This window comes from Muscardinus avellanarius, assembly GCF_963383645.1.
Source record: "Muscardinus avellanarius genome assembly, chromosome: 8".
NCBI classification, from domain to species: domain Eukaryota; kingdom Metazoa; phylum Chordata; class Mammalia; order Rodentia; family Gliridae; genus Muscardinus; species Muscardinus avellanarius.
This window is the reverse complement of record NC_137794.1, coordinates 111443101-111463719: the sequence shown is the minus strand read 5'-3', so window position 1 is coordinate 111463719 and position 20619 is coordinate 111443101. Positions and strand designations below refer to the sequence as shown.

The 20619-nt window shown below is 46.5% G+C and overlaps 1 protein-coding gene across 6 annotated transcripts in view; it reads right to left on the bottom strand.

Moving 5' to 3' along the window:
* Window positions 1-2001: 2001 nt before the first annotated feature.
* The window catches only part of MAP3K4 (mitogen-activated protein kinase kinase kinase 4), a gene marked incomplete at both ends in the record, with an annotated part of 117138 nt that continues 98520 nt past the window's right edge, over window positions 2002-20619 (bottom strand). For all 6 annotated transcript variants that reach the window (XM_080700804.1, XM_080700805.1, XM_080700806.1 and 3 more), the window contains 10 exons: window positions 2002-2022; window positions 3405-3584; window positions 7226-7332; window positions 7864-7986; window positions 9408-9567; window positions 10378-10494; window positions 11642-11712; window positions 13314-13505; window positions 17016-17096; window positions 17956-18056. In XM_080700804.1, coding sequence (XP_080556930.1) covers window positions 2002-2022; window positions 3405-3584; window positions 7226-7332; window positions 7864-7986; window positions 9408-9567; window positions 10378-10494; window positions 11642-11712; window positions 13314-13505; window positions 17016-17096; window positions 17956-18056 — 1153 coding nt within the window. The remainder of the gene's footprint in view (window positions 2023-3404; window positions 3585-7225; window positions 7333-7863; window positions 7987-9407; window positions 9568-10377; window positions 10495-11641; window positions 11713-13313; window positions 13506-17015; window positions 17097-17955; window positions 18057-20619) is intronic.

The window sequence follows — 20619 nt, the reverse complement described above, 5'->3', positions numbered from 1 at the left end:
AGGATGGAGAAAGAAACATTTACAAATCACATACCTAGTAAAGAACCTGTATTCAGAATGCATTAACTCCTAAAACTCAGTAAGATGACAAATAACCTAGTTTAAAATGAAGCAAAAAGCATTCCACCAAAGAACTTATGAATGACTGGTGACAGAAAAGCACATGGAAATCTATTCACTGTCACTAGGAAATACTAATCAGAACCACAGTAAGATACTACTTCACTCACCAGAGCAGCTGTGACCACACAGAAAGACACACCAAGTGTTGGCAAGCGTATGGAGAAGGTAGAGCCCCTGATTTGCTGATGTGGGAATGTAAGACTGTATAACCACCCTGGAAAACCGAAATTTCTGACAATGTTGAGCATGGACTTACCATATGACCTCGCAATTCTCCTCCCAAGAGAAATGAAAATATATGTCCATATAACGACTTGTATGGGGATATTCACAGCATCATAACAACCAAACGGGAAGCAGTCCACACACTCATCAACTCCTAAGTGGAGAAATAAGATGTGTTGCCATCCACAGTGGAATGGTATGCAGCAATAAAAAGGAAGGAAGTGCCGATCCATGCTACAACATGGACAAGCCTCGGAAGTCTGTTAAGTAAAAGGCAGACACAAGACCACATACTGCAAGATTTTAGCTACATGGAACATCCAGAATAGCCTGTGGACAGAGGCGGGAGGTAGCTTAGTGGCTGCCTAAGGCTGGGGGTAAAAGTGGGGAAGGGCTGCCCAGAGACACGATGGTTCTTTTTGGGGTGATGGAAATGTTCAATTAGATAATAATGATGGTTGTACAAGTATATAACCTTATTAAAAATCACCAAATTATACTCTTCAAATATTATATAAATTGTAACTCAAAAAGCTGTGTAAGAACATCTTAAAACAAGACAAAATCCTGTATCTGCACAGGCCCTCTGTGCTGCCAGCCTTCTCTGGACACTGATTTCCTGGCTGTGGAGGTCAGCTGCCCTGGGGGAAGGTGCACACAGAAGCTGCAAGTCAACAGTCTTCTAAAAAGATGTCAGGAAGCTTTAAGGTCAATCTTTAAAGAATTTAATAGCAAAACAAAGTAAAAAAACACCACCAATGACATATACTTTGGCTACTATGCTAAGTGCTGAAATTAAGTTTACATTCTGAAAAAGATGCTCTTATCGAGATCATTCAGCAGTATTTATACTGACCTAGCACCTATACATCTTGGCTGAAAAAATAAACTGAGTCCCAACATGTGATAACGAGGCTTGAGCTTCTGTCTGCTATAAATTTTCTGGTTAATATACAATAAGGGAGATGGACTGTCTTACACCTTTAGTGTGGTCTGTAGCCAGCAGACCCTTGGGGAATGGCTGGTGCAGTGACACCGAGCACGTGGCTCGCTCTGCCTTCTGGGGAACGGTGAGTGGAGATGAACAAGCCTTCGCATCCTGCCGGGCAGCTCGTAGCTTCAACCATGAAAAGACAATAGAACTTAGCTTTCCTAAAATAAACCATTTATTGAAAAAAAGATCCTCTTTCTTAAATTTCATTCATCAGCCTTTTGCATAACAAGCCTGCAGCTTGCCAACAAAAAGGAAAGGTTTCACAGTCAGTGCACTCAACAAACAGGAGATTAGAAACAAGGCCCAGGGCGCCTGATAACACTACAACGTCTCTGACCCCGGGAGGGTGGAAACGCTGCGCTGATGTCACCGTTCTCAGGCACGCGAGGAGCGGAGAAGACGGGCGATGGTCCGTGTACAGTAGTAATGGCACTTAACATGCAGCTTCTTTAACCTGAGGACGCCACCACGCAGGAGGGCCCTGTGCCACGCCGGACAGCAGGAGCAGCACAAGTGACGCCTGCCACCTGTGCGGTCTTCAGGCTCGGAGGTCAAAAGGCATACGCTGCTTCTGAGCAGTCTTCATGTAAATATTACATACAGTAGTGATAAGGAGGGTCTCCGAGCCCACGCTCTCCCTGGCCACGAACTGGTTAGCTTCATTCTTCATCTGTGCAAACCTGTGAGGAAGCAGGAGGGAGCTGAGCGCTGGGTGTGTGCACGCATGGCCGGGCTGACAGGAGCCCGTGTGCTCACACTCTGGCGCCTGCGCCCGCACTGGAGGACAGAAGGCTCCGTTGCGTGGAGGCAGCACCAGGGCCTGCTCTCAGGCTCAGCCTGGGAACCCACTACTCAAGTTATTTTTTTTAATGTATGTGTATAATCTCAGGTGAGGATGCACTGCGTATGTATTTGAAACTGTTTATAAAAAGAGGCCCCTAAGTCTCCAAGGCTGCCCCCCAACAGGGACAGCGTGGCCCCTCGCGCCTTCCCTGCGGTATCGGGAGTGCCTGTGCAGAGCCCGTGTCGCTGCTCTCCAGGGGTCTGCTCTCACACACACCCGGCAACTGTCTCCCAAACCTGTCCCCAACCCAGTCCCCTCAGGAGTGCCAGCCCCAGACATCCAAATGCTTGCTTGAAATCCCCAAGCAGATGCTGCAAACAGGCCTTGAATTCAATGTACCAAAGAGGAAACCATCATCTCCCTGGTCCACCTCATTCATCTGCTGTCCTGCCCTGAATGTAATGCCAAGACCCTGTGACAAGCCAGGACCCCGGGGCCACTACAGACGCCCCACTCACCTTTCACATCTGCCTATTTCAACAGTTCCTCAGTCAAGGCCATCCTAACTCCTACATATGGCTGCTAACTTGTTATATTCACCCATTCTCAATCCTTTGGCTGCACGGGCAGCTTCCTAACGACTTGCTACCCAGAGCCATCCTCCAAAACACCAGCTCATCACGATCTATTCACAATAAAACTGAAGTCTCTTTGTGTTGCCCCTCGCCTTATTCCACGTCCCGTGACCCAGCAGTCTCCCACCTACAAGCAGCTCCTGAAGGGCTGAGCCCCTGTGTGCCTCTTCGTCTCCTCTGCCATATTTCTACCCTGTTCCCGACCTGGCCAAAGCCTCTCAAATGGGTGAGGTGCCTCATTGCAGAGAAAATAGTGCCTGAGATCACATGAATGCTTTCAAGTCTCTTCTCAGCAGCTCTGCAGAGTGGCACACATCCCACGATCATAGCTCTTCACGTAACGACTGGTCAGTACCAAGGTGTCTCTATGTCAGTGGAGACTATTCTTTGAGCCAGTCCCATTTAAACCCCCATTTAACTATCCCAAGTGTACTTCAAGTGCACTACTACCAAGAGATCAAGTCAAAGAATGTCGAACATTTTCCAAGTGAAAAAAAAACCCACATGAATGTAAATAAATAAACCCCCGATATGATTAGACATTTAGTTTCTCTTCGTTTAAGTTTCCAAATTTCTTGAAGTATCAGATGCAAAAACTGAACCTCAATCTTTCACCACGAAGGAGCCTCCGTGTCTGCCCCACCTTGATAAAGGAGTGGTCGAGGAGCTGGCTGGCCGTCCACCTCATCTTGGGGTCACTTTCCAGGCAGTGAGAGAGGAAGTCCTTTCCTTCAGGGCTTAATCTCTCTGGGATTGGAGGCTTATGCCCCATTCCCACTTTATACATGATCTGAAAGTTGTGTTCATACTCATGCCACGGCCTCTATAGAAAGAGAAAAATAAATCAGGCTTTAGTATTACTTGGCCATAAGAAACACAGATGCCTAATCTTGTTGTAGGTATCTCAAAATTAATACCCATCAGAGGTTAGCAAACTATTTTTTGGTAGTACTAGGGATTGAGCCCAGGGGAATTCTATCTTTGAGCTAGACCCTCAGCACTATTTTATTTATTTATTATTTTGCGGACCTGGGGATGGAACCCAGGGACATTCTACCTCCAAGCTACACTCCCAGCCCTATTTTTATTCTTTATTTTGAAACAGGATCTCGCTGAGTTGCAAAGGGCCTCACTAAGTAGTAGCTGAGGCTGTCCTTGAACCACGATCTTCCTATCTCAGCTTTCCATGTGCTGGGATTACAAGCGTGCACCACCACGTCTGGCTACTATTTTATTTTTATTTTGAAATGGGGTATTATTAAATTGCTAAGTATCTCCCTATATTGCCGAGGCTGGCCCAGAACCTGAAATCCTTCTGTTTTATCCTCCCGAGTCCTGGGATTATAGGAATGCACCACCACGCCTGGCTCGGCCTACTTTTATTGAGAGCCAAGTAGTAAATATTTCTGGCCTGCAGGCCATGTGGTTGCAATCCCAAGTATTCAGTTCTCTCACTGGAGCATGAAAGCAGCTCCTGACAGGCTGTCTGTGAACAGGTGCCAGTGTGTCTGATGAAACTGATGTGTAAGCCAGGTGGCCGGCAGAGCTTGCCTGCTCCACTGGGGATGCTGCATTAGACCAGCATTATCTAGAAGTTGTATGTTCAACTAAGAGATGCAATATATAAAATGATATAAAAATGTCCTAAAGATGTGTAACCCTGTTGAATAAGGAAAATTCCACTAATGCAAAGGTTTCATTATGATCACAGAAAAATGAGATTCATGAGCAAGGAAACAAGCCCACAGGGCATTGACTTGTGAACTATTGTTTGCTTATTTCCAACACGGGAGTCAGTGCAAGTCCTCGCTCTCAGGCGGCTTGACTGCCACGCACCGCTGTGGGCTGTTCTCAGAAGTAAAGTGGTTTGCTGAGCACTTGCCACGAGCACACTTCTGCAGCAACCGCAAACCGCAGCTGGAGAACGAGTCCATGAATCCCTAAGAACACCTCAGAGGTTGAACATTTTACTGTACAAACATGCCACAAACATATGCAGTGTATGTACATGTATACTACCACTTTTCCAAAGTTCTCATGGGTGTACTGTAATTGTACCAGTGAGGTGCAAAGTGATACAAATATACAAGTCTTTTTTTTTTTTTTTTTTTTGCGGGTCTGGGATGGAACCCAGGGGCATTCGACCTCCGAGCTGCACCCCTGGCCCATTTTTTATTCTTTATTTTGAAACCGGGTCTCACTGAGTTGCAGAGGCCTCACTAGGTAGCTGAGGGTGTCCGCGAACCGCGAGCCTCCGGTCTCAGCCTCCCGAATGCTGGGATGACGAGCGTGCCCACCACGCCCGGCAAGTCTTGGTGTGTCTCTTCAGATCCCACCCTGCTACCCAGAGCTCGTTATATTAGTGAGATTGGTAGTGACGCCTTCATGCATGACACGGCATCATCTAAGCTGTTTCTTTCACTATCCCCCCCCCCCCCCCGCCTCCTGCTCCCCTTCCATTTTCTATTGGTTTCTCTCCTCAATTATCTGAAGTTCTTTTTTTTTCTTATTTTCTCTCTAGCTCCCACACGAGAGAAAACACTGGATGACTGGCTTCATAAGCCTGGCTGGTCTCACTCAGCATATTTCCTAGTGCCATCCATCTTCCTGCAAATGACGTCATTGTTCTTTATGGCTGAGTAAACTCCATGGCATATTCCAGGTGCTCGTTACCTCCTCACCTGCTGTTGGACACCTGCGCTACTCCATACTCGGCCTGCTGTGGACGGTGTCGCTATGAACACGGTATGTATGTGCACTGCAGAGTTCTGACCCAGTTCCTCTGGACAGACACTAAGCAGCACGGGCGGTCAGCGGGTGGCTCCGCTCCGAAGTCTTTGGAGGACCCGCCCAACTGATCCCCATTCTAGCTGTGATAACCTGCAGTCCCTCCTCCAGAGTGCTCAAGGCTTCCTACTGCTCCGCATCTCCACCGGCACTTTTATAATTGCTCTTTAGTAGTTATATTCATCACAAGACAAGTTTTCAGAAGAAAAAATTTCCTGATTTAAGGGTATGTGCATTTAAAATTTTGACAGTTGAAAGGGTTTTCCAAAGCATTTTCAATTTTTGTCCACAATGAATGTTTCTTTATACCATAATAGCAAGTATGAGAAATCTTTTAGAATGTCATTCTTTCACTAAGTAAAAATAAAATTTCACTTTTTTTGTGTGTGTCTGTGGTACTGGGGGTAGAACTTAGGGGCTTTCTACCTCCAGGCTATACTCCCACACCTATTTTATACTTTATTTGGAAACAGGGTCTCACTAAGTTGCTGAGAGCCTAAGTAGCTGAGGCTGGCTTTGAACCTGTGTCATCCTCCTGTCTCAGCTTCCCAAGTGCGGAGATTACAAGCGTGCACCACCACGCCCGGCTCTGATCATTAGTAAGCTGACCGTCTTGTTTCTTTTTCAAGAGGTTTGACTTTACAGACCACTTAATTGAAGCGCAGAGCCCCCACGTACCCCCCAACCCGTGTCCTCTACACACCCCCCCACTTGGCCCTTTGTTACGGCTGAGGAGCCAGCGTGGTGCAGTCCTGTGGAGCAGAGGCCAGCGCTTACGTGAGGACCCATTCTCCTGTGGTGCACTCATGGGCTTGGGTATGCCATCATGCACCACCATGGTCCTACAGAACAGCTTTACACACCTTAAACACGCCGTGCTCCCCCACTAGCCTGGGGACTACAGACCCTTCTCTGTCTCTATAGTTCTGCCTCTTACAGACTGTTGTAAAGATGGAATCACAGAGTTTGCAGCCTTTTTAGACTAGTGGCCTTTATCACTTAGCCATATGCATTAAGGTCCTTCTGGCTCTCTGAGGACCCACAGCACATTTCTTTTTATCACTGAATAATATCCTTTTGTATAGATAAAAGATAGTTTATCCATTTATCTAAGGACATTTGGTTACTGCCAAGTTTTGGCATTTATGAATAAAGTTCCTATAAGCATTAATGTACAAGTTTTGTGTGACCTAAGTTTCAACTTCATGTTTCTTTCTGTAACTGTTCACTTCTCTGTTTTATTTTGAGGCTTATGCTTTTTAAAATTCAGCCTAAGGTTCTTTATGGCATACGTTTGTTTTGGGTTTTTGGGGGAGGGTATGGAGACTATGGATCTACCTCTGAGCTATACCCCCAGCCCATTTTTAGTTTTGAAATAGGGTCTTGCTAAGCTGCTGAGGCTGGCCTTGAACCTGCGATCCTCTTGTTTCAGCCTCCCAAGCACTGGGATTACAGATGTGTGCCACCATGCACAGCTTCTATGGTATATATCTTACAAATACTCATTTCCTAGTTTATCATTTTTCTTAAACATGTCTGGCAGGTGCGTTTCTACATCCAGTCATGTCCTCTAGTAGCAAAGGTGCCCACAGAGTTGATGCTCAATAACGCAACCTCGGTGTCTGCTGTCCCTGCGTGGCGCCCTCGGGAAGCTCCTCGAGGGGCAGGTCCGCTCACCTTGCCAGTCACCATCTCTATGACAACACAGCCCAGACTCCAGATGTCAGCTGCACGCCCGTGGCCTTCTCCTTTAGCACGCGTAATGACTTCAGGGGCCATGTATGCTTTAAAAGTTACAAATATGATAACAGTAATGAGTTATAAATACAGCACCAGGTATCCAGAGTACCAAGCAATCAATTAATAGTCTGGCATATCCTTTCCCTGAATTATACAGTAGGAAATGTGGAAAACAGGTACTTCACATCACTGTTGAAAAAACCTTAAAAGGACAGAATTCTTTTCTAACAGAAAACTTCTGAATGCACAAACTTTCAAATAAGTTGTGTTTGCAATGAAACACAGAAGGATGCAAAATGTCAGGACATTAAGTGATCAAAACAAATAACGAGCACGTGACCACAATGCTGTTTCAACTACAGTAGTTTTAATAACTATGGAAACAACAACGGAAGCCTTTCTGGGGGAAAACGCCACTTGCCTCCTGCCTTAAAGTTAAAGGAGCAATTTAACTCACGGCGCGGACAGCTGCTCTCCTCTCCTGGAGGCTGAGCGCACAGGGACCATCCGCGGCAGGACTAGAGCCTCTTCCTGCCGTGCGGGGCAGTGCTGACAAAGGCGCGAACGCAAAGTACCTGCTGTCCCCAGCGTGCTGTTCACTTCACCGGGCATGGTCTGGGCATTGTTTTTAAGCTTTACTGAGCATCCAAAATCTCCCAGTTTGATTAGTCCAGATGAGGTAAGGAAGATATTGGCACCTAATGAGAGAGAAGCAGTCACTAGGCAGTTGAGTCCGGCTCCCGAGATCAGAGTTGGATGCGGTTAGCAACGCCCATGGAGGGAGGGGCGGCAGAAGAGCCAGTACACAGTCCTGCTTCAGTCACAGCTGAGGCCACTGTGACTGGAAACAATGTTCCGTAATTTTCCAATACCTCTACAAGCAGCCTACATGCCTACTTTGTACTCCACTTGGAATCTGGGTTACTGCTCATCTCAGGACAGCCTGGCCTTCTGCTCTACAGGCTGCAAGGTGTTATCGCCCTAACCAAGTCACACATCTCTGGAGAGTACCTTATGGTGCTCCTACGTGGAGCAACGTGGGCCCCTCAGGCCCAGAGACGAGATGAGCCTAATGGTTCCCTCTCAACACCTGAGGCCTCCCAGAGCTGACAATCCCCCGTGGATTACACAGCGGGAATTCTGGAGCTGTGCTACATGTACTCATTCTTGGCCATGCTAAACTGATGAAAGGACCTGGGGATCCAACCTGCAGACACCTTCTCTGACAGCACACAGGGATGTATTTGGTGCTTGTGGCAAGACAGCTGGAACAGGCAGGGCCGCAGACTCACAGAGCCGACTCAGCAAGTGCCCAGAATGACCCTGGGTGGCAAAGCCACGTGGTGGACAGACAGGCGGCCAAGGGGCTGGTCACGCCGGTGACTCAGGGCAAGCTGCGTTATGGAGCATGAGCGACCCACCCTGACCACAGCTGGTTCTGGTGTCATCAGAACACCCACCAGACTGTGTCTCGTCCCTGGCCACAAGTCAGCCAGTCCCTGAGGAAACGTGTTTAGGTTAACTACAGACTGGAACTCCTTAGTCTAGGGCCAACTAGAGATGAAAATACTCCCTGCTTTAATTATCTCCAAAACTCTCAGAAACAAAGGCCGGTGGATGGTGTGGTTGAAGCCAACAGCACAGTGACCGTTCTGATGGAGGCAGGGCTACTCCCCTCAGGCCAGCAGAGAGAGACACTTCTCACCAGCAGATGACCACATTAACCTACAGCAGAACTCTAATTTGGAGTTTGGTCTAAATAAATACTATTCTTGTCTCCAAAGACAGAGGCGCACATTCTGACTCACACAGGCATTTCTGATTTAGCGTTACTTTATATATTCACAAGGTTCATACATAAATAGAAAGAGAAGTTGCTTTGATCCTGACTATCTAGTATGCATCCTGACTTTGTGAAATCAGCCCATAAAAGTTCATTTTTGGAAGGATTTCTCTAAAAGTAATATTGGGCAGTAAAGAGATGAGCCCTCTACTCATGGACAGACATGGTTTTACTCCATTTCTCAGCTGGGAGCTGGCTGTAATTAGAGTACTGGCCAACCCACCTGGACAGGAGCAGGGAGGGGCGGGGAGCGGGGAGCGGGGCAGCGGGGCTCACCCTTGATGTCGCGGTGGACGATGCCATGCTCGTGGAGGACGTTGATGGCAACGGTGATCTGCTTTGAATAGAGTCTGATGACGTGCTCCTGCAGGCCCAGCCGCGACACCTCTTCCAGCGTGCCCTCGTCACAGTACTCCATGAAGATGTACATCTCTTCCTATGGGTAAAGCACAGCCCCACGTCTTAGACTTCCCTTACCTGACACAACATGAAGACGTGGGGAGACCTCCCAGGCTACGCCACGAGGAGCCACCCCTTTCTAGTGCTGTACTACACTGGCCGTCTGAATATGCCGTGTAGCCGCTGACTCTCACTCTTCTGCAGGGGTGACTGCCCGTCTCTTGTCTGAAATTAAGTCGCTAGCTGGGGTAAAAATGTCTCCTCCAAATCACAGGGGACAAGTATCTATAATCTTCCGAGATTAAATCAGCCACGGGCAAATAGGGATGTCTCTATAGATACATTATTAAGTACTGAAACATATCCTTTTTAAACATAAATGTATTTGCAAACACATTAAAAATGAACACCCTCCAGTTCCCCTTCGAAACTCTGGTTCTACACCAAGACCCCTGGATTACCCTCTTTCCTGCAACTTGCTTATCTCTACATACATGGAGGAGCATGAATCTGATGTCTTAATTTTCTCATTTCCCAAAGATTCCTTCAGACCAGAGAAGAAAAATCAGCAGGGCATAATGGTTCAGTGTGACAGAGAGAAGGCCCAGCCCGGGCCTTAGGCAGGATAGGCCTCAGCACTGCGTAGCGCGCCAGTGACTGCCGGCGACAACTGCGCTTCAGGAGGAACGCCGCTGGTTCAGAGAGAAGGCAGGAATGCTGTGACCCAGGGAGATTTCCTGAGCACTAGGCAGCATGACTGTGCTCTGAGATGGGGGCCTGTGATGCAGACTGGCCTCCCTTCTACCTCACTGACCCCTCACACAGAAGGGCAACTCAAGGGGCTTACTCTGTGCAGCTCCACACCAAAATACCGAACCAGATTCGGGTGCTTGATGCCCTCAAATATCTTCAGCTCATCTGCAGTCTCCTTGATAGTTTTATGGTCATTCGGTTGAAATCGAATCTGCCAACAGAAAGCGCTGATTACACTGGTACTGTCACAAACGCGAACGGGTAGATGTTAAGGAGTGGGGCCGTGAGGCTGTTTCCTCACACTTCCCTGTCAGGCCGGTGGGATGAGGGCCACGTCTATGACTTGACTTCCTGATCTTTGTCCCTTTGTTTTTCCAAACCTGCTTTTGAGTATCTGTAGGTTTAAGAGCTAACAGGATCACTGGCAATGCAACACTGTGACCCGAGTCACCAAACTGTACTTCAGGCAACACAGTAAAAGAAGCTGTGCTTTTGCCCTTAAGATTTCACACGTGAGACCAGAAGTGTTCGTGTGTCTATGACTATAAATAATGGTTATGTATGCATTTCAAAATGACTCAGGGAATAAACTTCTAATTATGAAAAGTGAGCTGACGGATGTTAACCAGCCTGACTTAATCATTTATATCACCCGCACACTGCTGTATGGGACACACTGGAAATGTACACACACTGTAAATGCACGCAATTAGGATCTGTCAATCAAATATAAGGTAAGAAATGATTACCACCACGTCAGAACAAGGACATGAAGGACGGACACGGGCCAGCATGAAGAGTAGGAGCTGCTGAAGCTCGGGGCACAGGCCAGCCCAAGGGCCGCGGCTGCGAACCCTGTGGCCACCTACCTCCCACCTTGCCCTCCGTCCTGCCTGCCTTCGGAGCCACTCGTGTTCCTCCAGTGGCAGCAAGTCTCGTCTCCCTCGGCTCTCCCCTGCTCCTGCAGTTCTTCCAAAGGTTATTAAGTATGACCTACTTCTGAAGCTCATCACAAATGTTACCTTCTCCCCTCAGTGCCTAATAAGGTGCTTCTGGTATTAGCCTCCTGCAAGCCTCCATCAAACCTGCCTTCAGGCTCGTGGCAGGCCCTGCTCCTGCCCTCCATGAGAAGCACTGCGCTCCCGTGCTTACTGTGGCTTACTGTCCTGCCGCAATCGGTGAGGCCTTTGCCGTCACTCCCCCAGCGCACCTGTGGGTTGGGCCTGCCTGAACGCTAACACACAGGACTTAGGCCTAGACATCTCGCCACGGAAAGGACTTAAGCCAGCGGATGCACCGAGAACTGTTGAGTCTAGCACTGGGGTCGTCCCACGTGAAGGCTCCCGAGCCCCACTCACCTCCTTCATGGCCATCAGCTCTCCAGTGTCCACGCTGATGCAGGTGTAGACCTTCCCATACTGTCCTTCCCCTGTGCACAACACAAACAGCCGCCCTTCCAGTCACCGCACACAGGTCATGTCATTGAAACCCACAAAGATGTTGCCGATTAATTATGAATGTACATTTATGTATCTACAACTATGTTTCTTATGGCTTACTACTGCAAGCAGACCCAAAGTAGCTCTGAATGCTCCCAAAGAAAAAGTAGCTCTGAATGCTCCCAAAGAAATTTTTCTTATCTGTAAACATTTTTAGATAAAGAACTGCCTTTGGAGAATCCTAGAAGAGGAAGAGTGGTCCTGGTGCCTATTTTGAGCCCCACACCTCTGGGGCAAGCTGGGATGGGGCCGGGGCAGAAGGGAGGGGCTGGGAGCAGCCTGGACCCATTTAGCCTCACAATTGCAGGGATAGGAGTGTGGGGCAGATACTCTAACATTCCTTCTGGAACTTCAAGGACTATCCAGCTGAACAAGATTAAGAATAACGGTATGAACGTGATGTACATTCACAAACATATCAACGTCAGTCACTAAGGCAAACATGAGATGGAGTAGGGGGGATGGGGTAGAATTGGGGAAGGGCTAAATGACTGACGTGTGCATGTATGCCTCCACCATCCTATACCTCATTAAGATGTATGACTACATGCACTAATAAAGAAACAAACAACAACAAAAAAAGAGCACCAGTGAATAAAATCTGTAAAGTACTTGGTTGTTCCAGTGTCTTTTGCCCCATTGGATAGTTCTAACGAACCTCCAGTTTCCTGGTGAACTCTGCCTACAGAGACCTTACTCTACTAGTTATTTTACAAAAGGCAATTTCACCTGAAAATTAATAATTAGGCAAGATTCTTAGACTGTCTTGGCCCAACTTGTCTTGTCTCTATTCAAATAATATTCTTGTGAGAATAAGATAAAAGAATATAGAAGGGGGCTACAGGTGAATTTCAGTAATTCTCCACAGGAGACTTATGGAATTACTGAGGGCAACTATTCAATTAAGGAACTATCTAAAAATCTTCTCAAAAATATCATTTTGTGCCAAGTGTGGTCTGTAATCCAAGTACTTGGGAGGCTAAGACAGGATGATTACAGGTTTGAGGACAGCCTCAGCAATTTAATAAGATTCCTGGCAACCTAAGTGAAACCCTGTTTCAAAATAAAAAATAAAAGCGCCGGGCGTGGGAGGCCGCACTTGGGAGGCGGAGACAGGAGGATCGCGCAAGTTTGAGACCCTGTTTCCAAATAAAAATATAAAAATGGGTCTGGGAGTATAGCCCAGAGGTAGAAGGATTTCCAGGAACTCCAGTACCACCAAGAAATACATACATACATACATACATACATACATACATACATACATACATACAAAAATAGCTGGAGTTGTAGCTGGGAGGTAAAATACCCCTGGGTTCAATCTCCAGTATCAAAAGGAAAAAAAGATTTCATATTTTATTGTTCTTAGAACACACTTAGAAATTAAGCCATAAAAAAGAACTCTCTGCAAAGACATGCTGTATATTGCAATGTCTATAAGAAAAAGGTCCAACTCTGAGCCTTAAATAAGCATGAACATCGCCATGTCTAACAGACACTATCCCCAAGTCCTGCTCCTCGGTCTCCTTACCAATTTTGTTTCCTCTTTGCCATTTGAAGGTCACTTTCCTCAAGCCAACATGCATGACATTATCATAGGACTTAGGGGTGTCGCACACTTGACCAATGATATTCTTTCTCCTCATTTCTCGATACCTCTTTTCTTCAAACAATCGAACTGACTTCTGGATAGCTTCGATGGGTCCTTGTCTAGAAGCAGTATCTGAAGAGACCAGAAAATTCATCAGCCCCAATCACTGTTACCAAGTCAATTTCCAACAAATATCTATAAGAACATAGCAACATACATCGGCACTCCATGACAGCAGGACTTAAAGAGTATCTGTTCAAATCCACAGTAGATCAACTGAGTCCTCTGAAATCTACTAATTCCAGCCCGTGCCCCTGCGCGGGACCAGTACACACGTAGATGATGCTCCTTGGGCGCCAGCCTGCACTCTCGCCAGCTGCCTGAGCTTAGAGACAGGAGAGCTTCCCTGTCACTTTCCCACGTAAGTTTACTTCAGTTCTCCACTACCTACTAAACAAAGGCACAAGCTCCTCCACACAGGACTCAAGGTCCCTGACTTGCTGTTCTGGTATTTTGGATTTCATTTTGTATTTTTAGTGGTTGTGGGGTTCCTGGAAGCCCTTCTACCTCCGGGCTACACTCCCAGACATCTATTTTTTGTATATTTCTTTAATTTGGAAACAGGGTCTCTTAAGCCAGCACGGCTGGTTTCGAACCTGCTGGTTTCGAACCTGCGCGATCCTCCTGTCTCCACCTCCCAGGCGAGGGGATGACAAGTGTGCCAAGCGTGCCACCACGCCCGGCATTGAGGCTGGCTTTGAACCTGCAGGATCCTGCTGTCTCCGCCTCCCAGGCGCAGGGATGACAAGCAAGCCCACCAACGGCGCTTGTTTTGCATTTTTAACTCACTCCTCTTTTCTTCTCCGACCACATGCTCCAGACCAGTAAGGCGAAGCAGCGTCGTCTGACACTCATTCCCAGGCCGGGTCACACTCCCCTCTGCCTAGCACACCTTGTCACCACAGCACCCTCTCCCTGGAAGCCACCTCTGACGAGAAGGAACCAGGGCTGTCCCTCTCTGGGTGCTTGACAATGGGCAAGTGAACTGGCTTCTTTATACAGCAGATACCTCATCTGCCGATTGACTTCTCTACATTTAGTCTCTAACACGTGAAATGAGGGAAGTGACACTGACCCCAGGGCTGTCGTGAGTGAGGAGTAAGTCACGTAACGCACGTCAAGCTTCTAGGCCAGTGTTGGGGCCACGCTAGCTATTACGCCACCCCTTGTTTTCCCACCAGGCTCCACAGCTTGTTAAGTAAGGAATGCCTGTCACCCAAGGAGCTCCTAACATGAATGTCAGCAGACACTATTTCCTGTGCTACAGGTGATTCTGGCTCCTCATCACCTTCTTTTTAAAGGCAGATCACACTCAATATAAGCTTTTACCACTCACTTGTGAGTCACAAGCCACACCCTGAAACCAGTGGCTTGTGCACACGCCTGTGATGCACTTCCCACCCCACAGCCTCATTAGCAAAGGGCAGACCAAGAGACCCCTGGAGCCTACGTGACTGTAAGGTTAGACTGAAAAGACCCCCTAAAGCTTTATGTTTTAATACCACTGTGTCTTTAAAACATGAACCCTAGTTCATCTCCTTTATCTCCACCATTCTGCCCCACGCTGGATGATCTTTCATGCCTGCGAGGCCATGCACCCCACTGCCAAGTATTTCTGGGAAATGAACTGTAACTCCCCTTGGTTCCCAAGTTTACCTCACCACAAAGTGTCTATTTTGGAAACCTGGGCAAAGACCTGGTGTCCAGGAACTACTGCCGAGAGTCAGGATGTCCCCACCAATCCTGGACACACAGCTGTGTTACCAGGCCTGTCAACTGCTGCGCCAAAGCTGTGTTTTGTAGCCATTCCCTTTTAAAACCACCACACTCCATCATCTATTATTCACACTGAATCATTAGGGTAGTATTAAAAACTCAGCTCCCTATTTCCTCCCCAATCCAGGTTAGCAGGGTAGTCTGCTGCGCCATGTCTTACTAATCGCTGTCCTCCCGTTAATTAACAAAAGCCTTCAGCGGCTGCCACCACCTCTGAGTAAAGCCTTAGGTCTCTGAAGACTGCCATGGGCCGCTCGCCTCGCCCTCCCCTGCCCCTGTGCTTACATCCACCCCACCGGCCCCGAGTCACCAGGCCTCCAGGCGTGGCTTTCTCTGCCCTCTGCTCCATCTGCCGCAGACCTGCCTTCCCTCAAGAGCCAGCTCAGCCCTCCCCTGGTGAAACCCTCACCGTTCAGGGTTTGGGGGACAAATGCTCTTCTCATCAGTCACACACAGTCCCAAGTGGTGCTGTGGCAGGGAGAACGCTGGACTCAAAGACAGGGTCAAATTCCAGCTCTATTAATTACGTTGGTCAAATTATTTAGCCTCTCAGAATCTATGTTTTTCATGAAAAGACACAAAGATATATTCTGCCTATTGCTCAAGATTATTTAACAAAAAAAAAAATGAAAGTATTTGGTTGATCATAAAAGTACTAAATGAGTGATTTTTCTGCTATTCATCCTTTTAATTACTACTGATTGGTCACCTATTTCCTTAAATTCTTTCCCTCAACTTTTTAGCATGGTTTCACAAATAACTGATTAAAGAATTATGCTAAGCTGCTTAAGAATACAAGCATGAGTAAAACATATTCCTGACTCAAAAAAGCTTATAATTTGTTACAAAATATCCACAAACACAGTAATTGTAGAAAATGATGTCAGAGGACAAATGAGATTACAAAATATTAACACAGAAGGTCCAAAAACTCAGAAGTTAAATTAAATTAGGTGGAACTGTTCATCTGACTCTTTTTTGAATGCTTGATTTTTTTTTTTTTTTTTTTTTTTTTTGTGTGTGTGTGTGTGTGGCACTGGGGTTCCTGGAAGCCCTTCTATCTCCGGGCTACACTTCCAGACCTATTTTGACATTTTTATTTGGAAACAGGGTCTCCTAAACCAGCGCGCGCGGCTGGCTTCAAACCTGCGCGATCCTCCTGTCTCTGCCTCCCAAGCGCGGGGATTACAAGCGTGCGCCACCAAGCCCGGCCCAATGCTTGATTTTTTAAAATTGGTCATTGTACTCATACATCGTAGTGGAGTACAAGATGGTGGAGGCACACATGCACACATCACTCTTAGCCCTTCCCCGGCTCCCGCCCCAGACCCTCCCCTCGCTCCTTCTCATGTTTGCTTCAGTGACTGACTTGATGTGTTTGTGGATGTACGTCACGTACGTCAGGAAACTTCCCTCTCCCCTCATCCCCCGCCGTCAGTCACCTTATAGGTTCATCTAGTTTCTCCTTCTTTGTCTAGAGATCCTCCTCTGCCCTTTTTCTCCCTAGCTTCTGCATACTAGAGAAAGCATCCAATTGTTTACTTTTTGTGACTAATCTCATTTAGCATAATGTTATAATGTTCTCCAGCTCCATCTATTTGTCTGCAAATGACATAATTTTGTTCTTCTTTATGGATGAGTGAAATTCCACTGTGTACATATCCCACAGTTTTGTAATCCATTCATCTGTTGATGGACGCCTTGGCTGGTACCATAGCATGGCGATGGTGAACTGTGCGGCTGTGAACATAGACGGGCATGCATCTCATTCTTAAACATTTTTAAATTCGATGTCCCTTCTCTTACCTCTGTTCTGGCTAATAAGTGTCCGAAGTTCCCAGCTTCTTCGTGTTGACCCACTTGAATCACCTCTTGGATATGCTGGTTCTGCACAAATTAAGAAAAAAATATGCTTGAGAGCAAGACTCTTATCTGTTTATACATTAAATACCTAATAAACACTAAACACGTGGTGAATAGTAATGGTTACAATCAATCTGTCCTTTCTGGTGATTAAATACTAATGTGCTTGAAGCAGGTATGGGAATTTTTTATACTCAATTGTAGAGAATTACACCAAACTAAAAATTTATTATAGGGTTTTACCTCCTTAAACTTTTCATGAATAAGGAAACAGAGCACTGTGTAGATGCTATGTTCTTGCGAACCCCACTCAAGAGGTCAGTTTTGGCGGCCCCTGCCCTGAAACCACAGGCACAGCAATGTGGTTGGTAGGCAGAAACCCTGAGGGCTGCATTAAAGTTCAACATATTATTGATACACACAGTATCACTTTGATGTTTTTATTTTACTTGGTACTTACTTATTGTGTTTGGTACTGGGAATTGAACCCAGGCATTTTGAGCTATATCCATAGCCCTATTTTATTTTGAAACAGGGTCTTGCTGAGTTACCAAGTACTAGCCTCAAATCTTCAGTCTGCCTGTCTCAGCCTCTCAGGCACTGGGGTTACAGGTGCGTGACACCAAGCCCAGCATCAATTGTGTACATTTAAAGTGAATATGAGTACTCAAACAAAGGAAATATGAGATATCAGAAATAAATTTTTAAGAAGCAACAAAAGTAGGCCCAGAATATTCAGATAGCTAAAATCTGGGTTAAAAGGCCAAGGTGTTTAGCATTGACTCCTCCCCCAGGGCCCTGCTTCTTACCCTCCCCTGCCTTCCTTTCTAAAGCTGAATGATTGGCAGGTGGAGCATGCAGGTGGCTGCCTTCCCACACTCACCGTCTCGCTCCTCCGTGGGACTTGAGTGGCGACTCAGGGACCTAAACTGCAGCTCAGCAGCTATGGAAGCCAATCGGTCGTTCTCGGGGACGCTGGAACCCCTGTTTTGATATTTTTTACAATTGAGCTATCAATTCAATGGAACTGAAATTGGAAGACCTGTGAGATTCCTCTAGAGCCCTGGGTCTTAACTAGGGACAGTGCTGTCCTCCAGGGAACCTGGCAGTGTCTGGAGACACTTTGGACCATCATGTCTGAGAGGGGGCAAGTGGCGTGTAGTGGGTGGGAAGCACATGAACACAGCTCCACTGAAATGGGCCCCTTCTGAAGACTGCCGGGAGACCTCGGAGCCGGAAGAACCACTGTTGCTCCTCCACAGCCAGTGGCCAGCCCCACAGGGCCTGCCTGCAGAATGTCCTATTCGACATTAACCACAAGAACCTCTAGAAATAAGAACCAGCTAAGTCTACCTAAGTATGACTGACATGCATGGGATACTTCATAATTTAGGTCCATGATGGACAGACATGTATTAGCCAAATGTGGCTAAAATTAAGGTCACCATCAAGTTGCATTTGTATACTTAACTGTATTTAAAGTATTAATATCATTACATAATTTAAAAAAATCCAAATCTCTATATAGTAAGCAAACAGAAAGGAGTACCTACTGATTTCTCAAGCAGTTGCCAAGCAAAAGTACAAGAGCAGGAAGCGTAATATATTAAGTAGGGCAAAGTTAATTAGTTGCGTTTCCAGAAGAGTGTTTAAGCAGAATGAACCCATAAGGAATAAAAACTAGGCTTAAGTAAATGAAGTGTTAAAACTGTAATTCAAATAATCAAAGAACCCAAAACAGATCAGGGATTAATTTATTAAAAAGTGACTGGGTGTATATTTTAAGTGAATGACATAATGAAGTATGGTAGCATGTATGTTCTTTTTATTAAACATAAACAGACTGAGGGCAACATGGTGTACTGTACAAATTATAAAATATGCATTATTTTTATATTTCCCCTAGACACTCCAACCTAGTATAGCACTCGTTCAGTCTGAAGAGGGGTGACATTTCCACTTTCGTGTAGTTCATCAAAAAGTTCTGGCACTATTTGGTGGCAGAGCTACTAATGTTGAAGTGAGGAAACGTATTTCCCTCCCAAGCAGTGCCACAGTCTCTGAGAACAACACCCCAAGCGCCCTGGTTTCTACAGGTGAATCAGCCATGCCGCACCCGTGGGAGAACTTCGCAAAGGTAGAGACAAGAAGACATGCTTAACGAAGTGGTGCACCTGTGAATGCTTAACCGCTACTGTGGAGTGGGGCGGGCGCAGGCTGTGGAGGTTTGCCAATTTCCACAGTGTAACAACAAGCTTACAAAACATCTGAAAATTAGTAATTGGCTCTGTGCATCACTTGGAGCCAGCTCTCGAAAGTCCACTCTGCAAACAGTATTTTTATAAAAAGGATGACAGAATTGAAGCCTAGAATAGGTATTTCTTTGATCGCAAAATTAATGAAAACATGTATTTGGATCAAGTGGGCCAACTGCAAGTGAATTCTGGTTTCCGATTGTCTAAGAGGGGACAAGGCTGCACACTGGGCTGAGCCAGGACGTCCTCGGCAACGCTGCCTCCCAGGGCTCTGGAGACGCGGGCTCTCGGGTGTGCCCGAGCGCAGGGAACCCACCCCCTGGCGATGCGCAGGGCACTCCCTCCACGGGACCGCAGGGAGGCCTGCGCCCAGTGAGCGGGAGGCGGGGAGCTGGCGGAGTCCTGGCCACCAGCCCTCACCTGTGTGTGGCTGTCTCCTCTCTACAGTGTCACACACGGGCCTGCAGCTAACTCTATTTCTTTATTTTTTAAAAAATGAACTTTAAGACAGCATATTGTGCCACTGTTTAAATTCCTAGACATTAAGAATGTTCAAGTATATACAAATTTGAAACAAATACTTATGGAATATTATTCTTGACAACATGCTTGAAAACTGCTTACGTGAAGAACAAGACGAAATGCGTGAAAAGGCCAACAACAGGCACTTGGCTTCTGTGCAAACCACTTCCGTCAAGGTGGGCATACAGACGTGCATTCATACACGTGTATATATGTTTGTGTATTTATTTTTGTGGTACTGGGTATTGTACACAGAGGATTTCTACTTCCGGCTTTTATCTTTTATTTTCAATCAGGGTCTCACCAAGTTAATGAGAGTCACAATACTTGCCGAGGCTATCCCTGATCCTGAGATCCTCTTATCTCAGCCTCCCAAGTCCTGGGATTACAGGTGTGCACCAGCAAGGCTGATTTCTAGTAAGTGGGATGTCTTCATCCCTTTCTGGTTCTGAACCCACCCCATGAGAACATGCATGCTGCAGGTATGGGAGTCGGCACCTATCTGACTAATGTCCTCAAGCACTTCTATGCTCGTGGCCAACTCATTTCCCTCAACTCAACAGATTCAGCACCTCCATGGGGATATGGAAGTACACGTGAAAATATCTGTCATGAAATACCCTAAAGATAAAAACAGGGCAAACGGGTATGTGGTTTAATGTTAATTTTCTTAGTTGACTGGTTAAGCTGTAACATACTTTTATATTTTTTAGGTTATAAACGTTACTAAAATTAGGGATATTAATTACTTTAATAACTGAGAAGACTGC